The sequence below is a fragment of the Chrysochloris asiatica genome, unplaced genomic scaffold (assembly GCF_000296735.1).
Source record: "Chrysochloris asiatica unplaced genomic scaffold, ChrAsi1.0 scaffold00038, whole genome shotgun sequence".
In the NCBI taxonomy this organism is placed as follows: Eukaryota; Metazoa; Chordata; class Mammalia; order Afrosoricida; family Chrysochloridae; genus Chrysochloris; species Chrysochloris asiatica.
In genome coordinates this window covers 4,897,423-4,907,056 of record NW_006408556.1, presented here as the reverse complement: position 1 = coordinate 4,907,056, position 9,634 = coordinate 4,897,423, and the positions used below count along the sequence as shown (strand labels likewise).

The following is a 9,634-nucleotide window of genomic DNA, read 5'->3' as shown; positions in this document are numbered from 1 at the left end:
CAGATTCAAAATGGCCAATACCAGTCCATTTCAGCTCACTAATGCCTAAGATATCGATGTTTATGCGTTCCATTTAATTTTTGACAACTTTCAAATTTCCCCAATTCATACTTCGTACATTCCATATTCTGATTTTCAATGGATGTTTACAGCTGTTTCTCTTCATTTTTAGTTGTGTCCCTTCAGCAAATGAAGGTCCCACGGGCTTTTCACCCATGAGCTTTACTCCATTCATGTATCACGGTCAACTCTACGTTGAGGTGGCAGCTCTTCCCTAGTCGCACTTTGAGTGCCTTCCAACCTGACGGGCTTGTTTTCTGGCACTGTATCTGACAGTGTTTCTCTGCTATTCATAAGGTTTTCAATGACTGAATATTCAGAAGTAGTTCATCACTCCTTCTTCCTACTCTGTCTTCGTCTTGAAGCTCATCTGAAACCTGTCCACCATGAGTGACCCTGCTGGTATTTAAAATACTGGTGGGATAGCTTTCAGAATCTTAGCAACTCACAAGCCATCACAATATGACAAACTGACAGATGAATGGTAGCCCTTAAATTGGTCGCTATTTTTTCATTGATGACGTTTATAATTCTGGAATTCACATTTAGGTCTTTAATCCATGCTGAGTTGGTTTTTGTATATAGCGTGAGGTAAAGGTCTTGTTTCAATCTTTTGCATATTGATTTCCAGTTGAACCAGGATGTTGAACCATCCTTGTATCCCTGGTATGAATCCCACTTGGTCATGATATGTTATTTTTTTGATGCGTTGCTGAATTCTGTTGTCTAGGATTTTGTTGAGAATTTTTGCCTCTATGTTCATGAGGGATAGTGGTCTATACTTTCCTTTCTTGACTTGTATTTTTGAGCTGATATTATGGTAGTGGTTGTTGTTAAGTACTATCGAGTCAGTTCCAACTCATAGCAACCCTGTATAGGGTTTCTGACAGATTTGAACGGCCAACCTTGCATTTAGCAGTCCAGTACTTATCCTGTAGCGCCATACCAGGAGTCCTTATTATGGTAAATTATGGTAAAGATATTTAAAATATGGATGTCAGATGTTTGGATGGGAGCACAATTTCAGTGTTTGCCATAGGCATTATTTTCCAGAGATATGCCTCTGGTCTTTGATATCCGTTTCCAATCCTCCAACACCACTCTCATTTCTTCTGTTCCAGGATAGATCAGTGGAAAGATGTCAAGGAGGGAACTGGGGGCCACATTGACTTTATCTCTACAATATGATAGTCTTTTCCTGATTCTACCCTCTTTACAAATAGTTTTTAACAAGGCAATTTTAACCTAACTCCCTATCATGTCATTGTTGTTGTTGTTGTTGTTGTTGTTGTCAGGTGCCATCGAGTCGGAACCAACTCATAGCGACCCCATGCACAGCAGAACAAAACAATGTCTGATCCTGGGCCAACCTCACTACCGCTGCCACACTTGACGCCATCAGTGATGCCACCTGGCCAATCCATCTCGTTAGGGGTCTTCCTCTTTTTCTCTGACCCTCCACCTTACCCAGCATGACATCCTTCTCCAGGGACTGTTCCCTCCGGACAATATGTCCAAAGTATGAAAGACGAAGCTTAGCCATCTTGGCCTCCAAAGAGCACTCTGGCTGCACTTCTTCCAAAACAGATCTATTGGTTCTTTTAGCAGTCCATGGCACTTTCAGTATTCTCCTCCAACACCACAACTCAAAGGCATCAATTCTTCTACGATCTTCCTTATTCACTGTCCAGCTTTCACATGCATATGAGGTTATTGAAAATACCATGGCTTGGGGCAGACGCACCTTAGTCCTCAAGCTGACATCTCTGCTCTTCAACACTTTAAAAAGTTCCTGTGCAGCAGATTTGCCCAATGCAATACGTTGTCTGATCTCTTGACTGCTGCTTCCACGAGTGTTGTAGTTGATTCAAGAAGAATGAAGTCCTTGACAACTTCAATCTTGTCTCCATTGATAAGAATGCTGTTTATTGGTCCAGTGGTGAGAATTTTTGTTTTCTTGACATTGAGATGTAATCCATATCGAAGGCTGTGCTCTTTAATCTTCATAAGTAAATGTTTCAAGTCCTCTTCACTTTCAGCAAGCAAGGTTGTATCATCGGCATATCGCAGGTTGGTAATGAGTCTTCCTCCAATCCTGATGCCACGTTTTTCTCCATAGAACCCAGCTTCTCGTATTATTTGCTCAGCATACAGGTTGAATAAGTATAGTGAAAGAACACAACCTTGTTGCACACCTTTCCCAATTTTAAAACATTCAGTGTTCCCATGCTCTGTTTGAACAACTGCTTCTTGGTCTAGGTACAGATTTCTCGGAAGTACAATTAAGTGTTCTGGAATACTCATACTTCTCAATGTTGTCCATAGCTTGTCATGATGATCCACACAATCGAAAGCCTTCACGTAGTCAATAAAGCATAAGTAAACATCCTTCTGATATTCTCTGCTTTCAGCCAAGATCCATCGGACATCAGCAATGATATCTCTCGTTCCATGGCCTCTTCTGAATCCAGCTTGAACCTCTGGAAGTTCATCATCATGTCATTAGGACACTTAAATCTGAACTCTTCTGGCTCCCATGGCTTTTAGAACAGTTATTATTCCTTACTTCTAAAACATCCTATTCTCCTCACTTCTGAATTTTAACAAAACGGTAATTAAGAGCAAGACTCTGAGCCTTCTCAATGGATTTGAATCCCAGGTCTACTGCTTACCAGCTGTGTGTCCTTGGGTAAGCTAGCCAGCCTTATTGTGGCTCAGTTTCTGAATCTGTAAAATGGGAATGATAACAGCTGTTGCAAATGAGTAACTTACTCAGCTGCTAAACAAAAGGTCGGTGCTTTTAATCCACCCAGCGGTATCTCAGTAGAAAGGTCTGGTAATCTGCTTCTGACAAATCAGCCACTGAAAACCCTATGCCATGAGCTGGTGTTAACTCAATGGCAACTGTTTTTCTTTTTTTCACAGTACCTACCTGTAGCGTAGTGGTTACAAATCGGGCTGTGAACCTTAAGGTCAGCAGTTCGAAACTACCAGCCGCTTCGCGGGAGAAAGATGAGGCTTTCTACTACCGTCAAGATTTACAGCCGTGGAAACCCTGTACAGGGTCACTATGGGTCAGAATCGACTCAGTGGCACTAAACAACAACAAACCTCATCAGAAAGGAGCTTTGATAGCGTAGTAGTTATGAGTCGGGCTGCTAACCTCAAGGTCAGCTGTTCCACGGGAGAAAGATGAGGCTTTCTGCTCCCATAAAGATGTATAGCCTGGGAAACCCTATACGGGGTCACTATGAGTCAGAACCGACTCCACGGCACATAACCACCACCAATCTCACCTTATAAGAGGGTTGTGAGAATTGAAGAAGAATATTTGCAAAGCATCTAGTACACAGGAAGGACTATGCTGCAGATAGGAAAGCACTTTCCATTAAAGTACTACAAATACGAAAGTGCTTTTTAAAGTCAATAAGATAATCGTTTAACTCCATATCTCCTTACTGCACACAACCTCTTACCTTTTTCCTCATTTTCTTCCTCTTGGAGACCTGGTGGTAATGTGGGTTAGGTGTTGGATGCTAACCATAAGGTTGGCAGTTTAAACCAGCTGCTCTGCAGGGGAAAGATGAGGCCCTTTGCTCCCGTAAAGACTTACAGTCATGGAAACCCTATTCAGGGTCATTAAGAGTCAGAATGGACTCTATGGCAATGGGCTTTGGGAATCAGCAACTGCAACGCCTCCATTCCTTGTCACAGTCTACCCCATGCTTTCACAGACTCTTATGTTCTTCTCTTTTAACATGGCTGTCACTAAAATCCAGATTCATGCCAAAATCCCTCCTCTCCCCACTCATTAGCTTCAGTTTCTATTCCTTAGCACTCTCCTTGATTTCTTTCAGTCTTAGATCCTCATCACTGCATGTTGTTGGTGTTTTTGGGTTTTCCATGCGAAAGAACATTCATGGCTGCACAGTGTGGCTGGTCTTCTGCCAACTAGTATAGGGAGAAGAGGGAGACTGAGTCAGCTGAGGGTGCTGAGGGTCCCAGTGCCAGGCTTTACGTGCCCTTGTCCATGTTGTTATTGTAAATTGCCATCCAATTGAATCTGATGCATGGAAGCCCCTTTCTCAGTGTTCTTGTTAGGTGCTGCCTATTTGATTGTGACTTACAGCGAGTCCGTGTGGTGGAGCAGAACTACTCCAGAGTTGGTTTTGTTGTTGCTTTTTCTCTTGGCTGTAATCTGTACAGAAGCAAATCACCAGACCTTTCTCCCCCAGAGTCACTGGGTGAGTTCAAACCCCCAACCTTTAGGTTAGTAGCCGAGCACTTGACTATTTGCACCACTGTGCTTCCTCCTTTTCCCATGGTGTTATTTGTTGTGTGCCATCCAGTCAGCAAAGTAGAAGTGCCTCATAACGTTTCCCAGGCTGTAATCTTTATGGGAGGAGACTGCTGGGTCTTTCCTCCCTTGGGGCAGCTGGGTGTGGCCAAGCTACTGACTTTTTTTGGCAGTCAGGATGATTAATTACTGTGCTACCAGCAGGACTCGTCCCCTTTCCCGTACCAAAAAGACCCCCAAACTCATTGTCATCAACTCATCATGACTCTGTTGTTGTTGTTTTGTGCCATTGAGTCACTTCTAGCTCATAGCACTCCTGCGCAAGGTTTCCAAGTGACGAGTGGATTTGAACTGTCAACCTTGTGGTTATCTAACAGCATCACAACCAGTGCTTATCTAACAACGTCACACCAGGGTAAAACCGCCCCGTAAGGCTTCCAAGGCTATAAATCTTTACAGAAGCAGACTTCCACATCCTTCTCATTATTGGTGAGTTCGAACCACTCATCTTTTGATTAGCAACTGAGCATGCCACACAAGGCTCCTTTCCCTTTCCCATTTTTGTTGTTGTTAAGTGCTGTTGAGTCCATTCTGACCCAGAGCGATCCTCTATAGGGTTTCCAAGGAGCCGCTGGTGAGCTGGAACCACCGACCTTGCAGTTCAAACGACTTTGCAGTCTGACGCATTAGCCCACAGCACCACACCAGGATCCTTCCCTTTCCCATGTTGTTGTTGTTGTTGTTAAGTGCCATCAAGTTGATTCCGACCCATAGCGACCCTGTTTCCGAGGAGCAGCTGGTGAGCTTCAACTGCCGATAGGACGTCATTATTGGAGAGAACACCCAGATTTTAGTAAAAATAGCAAACCAGTGGTCTTGCTCCTCCCTCCTTAGCAGAATTGAACAGCTGCCAGTAGGCACTATTGAGAGACTACAGTGGCTACCACACGGGACTTAGAGTCAGAAGACCTGGTTTCTAATCCTGTTTTACCCACATATACTGCGACATTGACAGTCATTTTTATCTCTTTGTCATAACTGCTTTAGGGATAGTAATGCTTGGGAGTTCGGGTATGGTGCTGTAGGCTCACTGAACTGTGATCCACAAGGTCGGCAGTTACAACCCACCAGCTGCTCCTCGGAAACCTTATACAAGGTCACTATGAGTCAGAAACTACTCGATGGCACTTAACAACAACGCTTGATGTAAAAGTCCAAAATGTGAAATTATTTCTTTCCCGAGCACATCTTTTAGTCCTGGATATACTAAAGTAATATTTTCATTATAGTAAATTCCTAATTATCTAACTACAACTCACACATGGAAACTCTCCAGAGTATGTTTTTAGCCCATGCTAAAATGTAAATAGCAAAAAGCAGTTTATGGCCAAATTGGTAGTATTTATTTATCTTCCTACTTATTTAGGATAAGCATTGGACTGCTACCTGGAAGGTCAGCAGTTCAAATCCATAAGCCACTCCTCGGAAACTATACAGGGTCAGTATGAGTCAGAATAGTACTTAATAACAACAAAGGCTAAAGCAAGGTTTTAGCATTATTGACAATTTGGACCAAAAATTATATCTTGTGGAGGGCTGTTGTGTGTATTATAGGATATTTAGCAGCACCCATGGCCTCTTGTTGTGATAATCAAAAATATCTCTAGATATTACCAAATGTCCTCTGGGGAGCAAAATTGCTCATGGTTGAAATCAAATCCACTGGATTAAAGGGTATTAAAACTGTATTTTAGTGCCCTTTCTTTACATGACTAACTCCTTAAGCATAAGACTTAATATTCTATATTTTGTGTCAATTTCATAGAGTTGATATTCAATAAAAATTGCAGTATATGGGAATGATGTGAAATGTGTCAAGGCCCCTTGCCTCCTACCAATATTACTGCTTACAAATCAATCAGAGGTGATTTTTGCCGTCTGGAGACATTTTTGGTTGTCATAGCTAGGTCAGGGTACATTCTACTGGCATCCAGTGGGTAGAGACCAAGGATGTTGCTGAACATCCTACAGTGCGCAGGACAGCCCCACAACAGAAAATATCTCACCCAGAATGTTAATCTTGCTGATGTTGAGAACTCTGCTGCATGGGAAGAAGGACTGGGCACTGTGCCTTTTCTTGGCTATGTAGGCACTTTCTTTGGAGAACCTAACCAAGTCTCTGCTCTTCTCTCTCACAGCTGCTCATGGCATAAGTTCATAAGATGCATGTTGATGATCTTTCCCTTCCTAGAGTGGGTATGTTTGTATCGATTCAAGGATTGGCTTCTTGGAGACTTACTTGCTGGTATAAGTGTTGGCTTTGTGCAGGTTCCCCAAGGTAAGGAAGATATGATGCCTTTTTATTAAAAAATAATACATCAAATCTTGTCCACTTGCCCAGGATAAACAATGACTTGTGGTAGATGAATAGGAGAAAGGTATAAATTCCATTCACATCAGTACAATTATGCCAGATTTCTAACTACTTCAGGGTGGTTCCAAAAGGCTCCGTTTAGTTTAGACCCTGAATACTTTCCAGAAGATTTGCAACACCCACTCTTGGTCATTTTTTTGCTTAACTAGCCATTTCATATTCACATGTCTACAACAGACCTTGCTTGATATTGGTTTTACTTAAAAAGATGTAGGATAAGAAACTCGGCATGTCAACATCTTTAGCAAGAGCCCCAACAGCTGGGTCACATAACAGTCCAAGTAGGAATTTAGGTGTAAGAGGAGAAGATCACACAAAGCATTGTGGTAACTATAGGAGCTTTAGAAGCCTCATTTCCCAAATAGGAACTACCATTTCTTACAACAATCTCATGAACGTTGATTCAGGATCCCATAAGAGACATGCCAATTAAAAGCATCACAGTGCTCAGAGTACAAAGCTAGAGATTCCCGCTGGATGCTTATAGTTCATTCACAGTCCTCTTGGTCCAGATGGAGTATACTGACTGAGCTCATTCTTACCACAAGCAATTGCCTGGTAACCCAGCTGACATCCGTCTGTTACCAGATTTCCAGGGAAACAGCTAGAAAGTTAATCCAAGATCAAATTTATCCACCGAGAAAGAGGAAGGGATTTGTTAATCTTTTAATCAAGGAATTCACAATTCCCCGTATAACCTTTAAACACTGCCACAGATCTGTTCTGAGCACACCCAGGAAGGGTTGAAGCTTGTGATTGTACAGTTTGTACAAAGCACAAAGGTATACAACCAAAGGGGCAAGTGGTGGCTGAAATCCAACTCTGGCACAGGGAAAAGACTCAGTTGGGGAAAAGAGATGCCTTTTACTTATTTGTTTTTTAATTATCATACAGTAAAATCACAGGAGCACTGGTAACATAGGGGATCACAAGCTGGGCTGCTAACTGCAATGTCAGCAGTTCAAATCTACCAGTCATTCTTCAGGAGAAAGATGGGACTTTCTGCACCCATCTTTCTTTAAAGATTTGCAGAAAGATTTAAATCTTTCTTTAAAGATTTACAGCCTTGGAAACCCTATACCGGGTCACTATGAGTCAGAACCAACTTGCTGACACATAACCATCACCACGATAGTAAAATCGGGCATCTTTCCTTTTGGTATACAGTTCTATGAATTTAAAAACATGTGTATTTGTGGAATCACCTCCACAATCAGGATACTGAACAATTTTATCATCCCCAAAACGCTTGTGCCATCTCTTTGTAATTAACCCCTCTCCAGGGCATTGTGGTTTAATGCACCAGACTGCAAAGCCGTTTTAACTGCAAGGTTGGCAGTTCAAACTCACCAGCTGCTCCTCAGAAACCTTATACAGGGTCGCTGTGGGTCAGAACTGACTCAGCGGCACTTCACAACAAGCCCCAACCCTTGGCAGTCACTAATGTGTTCTCTATCACCATAGTTCTGTGTTTTTGAGAATGTCCTATACATAAAATTATGCAGTGTGTAACTTTTGAAGGTTGGCTTCTTCGTTCAGCATTAGACCTTTGAGATTAATGTAAATTGTTTTGTGTGTCCATAATTATTTTTAATTATTAAGTAATAATTCCATTATATGATGTTTCACAGTTGGTTTATTCATTCACCTGTTAATGGACATTTGGGTTGTTACTAGGTTTTGGCTATCACAAAGTTGCTATGTATATTCATGTGCAGGTTTTGTGTGAGTATAGTTTTCATTTCTTTGAGGTAATTAACCAGGAGTGGGATTGCTGGTCATATGGTAAGTATGTGTTTTAACTTTTTAAGAAACTACCAAATAGTTTTGCAGAGTAGCTGTACTTTTTATTTTACATTCCCACCAGCAGTGCATGAGAATTCTAGTTCCTCCAAACACTCATCACCACTTGGTATTGTCAATATTTTTTAATTAAACTTTTTCTTTTGAGATAACTATAAATTCACATACATTGGTGAGAAACAATATAGAGAGATTGCATGGTAATATCTTGCAGAACTGTCGTACAGTCTTGGAATTGTAAACGTATAGTGTCAGTACTGCTGTTGATACAGTTAAGATATAGGACATCTTCATGACAAGGATCCCTCATGTTTCCTTTTTATAGCCACAACCACTACTTTCTTGCTCTACCCTTTTTAACCTCTGGCAACCACAAATCTATTCTCTACTTATATCTTGCTTATATCATTTCAAGAATGTTCCATAGTGCAATATCTTCCTTGTATCATTTCAAAAATGTTCCATAGTGCAATCATAGAATATACAAAGGGGCTTCAAAAAATCTGTGGAAAAATGGAATTGTTAGATAATAGAATTTTACACAAACTTTTTGAAGCCCCATTGTAAAACCTTTTGGGATTGGCTTTTTCTCCACTCAGCATAATTTTCTGGAGATTCATCCAGGTTTTATGCATATCCATAGTTTGTTCTTTTTTATTGCCAAGTAGTATTCCATGGCATGAATATAACATAGTTTGTTCACCTATTCATCCGTTGAACAGGCAAATTATTTCCAATTAATAGCTATTAACAAATGTAACTGTTTTAAATATGTATATGGTTTTCTTTTTTGTGAACAAATATTTTCATTTATCTGGGCTAAATACCCAATAGTACAATTGTTGGGTTGTATAGTAATTTGTATGTTTAGTTTAAGAAACTGTCAAGCTGTTTTTCAGAGTGTCCATATCATTTTTTTTTAAATTGGAAATTAAGTGAAAGTTTACCTGGCAAATCATTAGTTTTACATTTTAAAAAATCACATTTTGTTAATTGCAATGATCACAATCTCCTCTATGGACTATCATTTACCAGTATTT

General features: G+C 40.8%; 1 protein-coding gene across 1 annotated transcript in view; it reads left to right on the top strand.

Moving 5' to 3' along the window:
* Positions 1–9,634, top strand: part of SLC26A8 (solute carrier family 26 (anion exchanger), member 8) — an 80,283-nt gene that overhangs the window by 6,542 nt on the left and 64,107 nt on the right. The window contains exon 2 of the mRNA XM_006860568.1: positions 6,556–6,695. Within this exon, the coding sequence (XP_006860630.1) occupies positions 6,556–6,695 (140 nt within the window). The remainder of the gene's footprint in view (positions 1–6,555; positions 6,696–9,634) is intronic.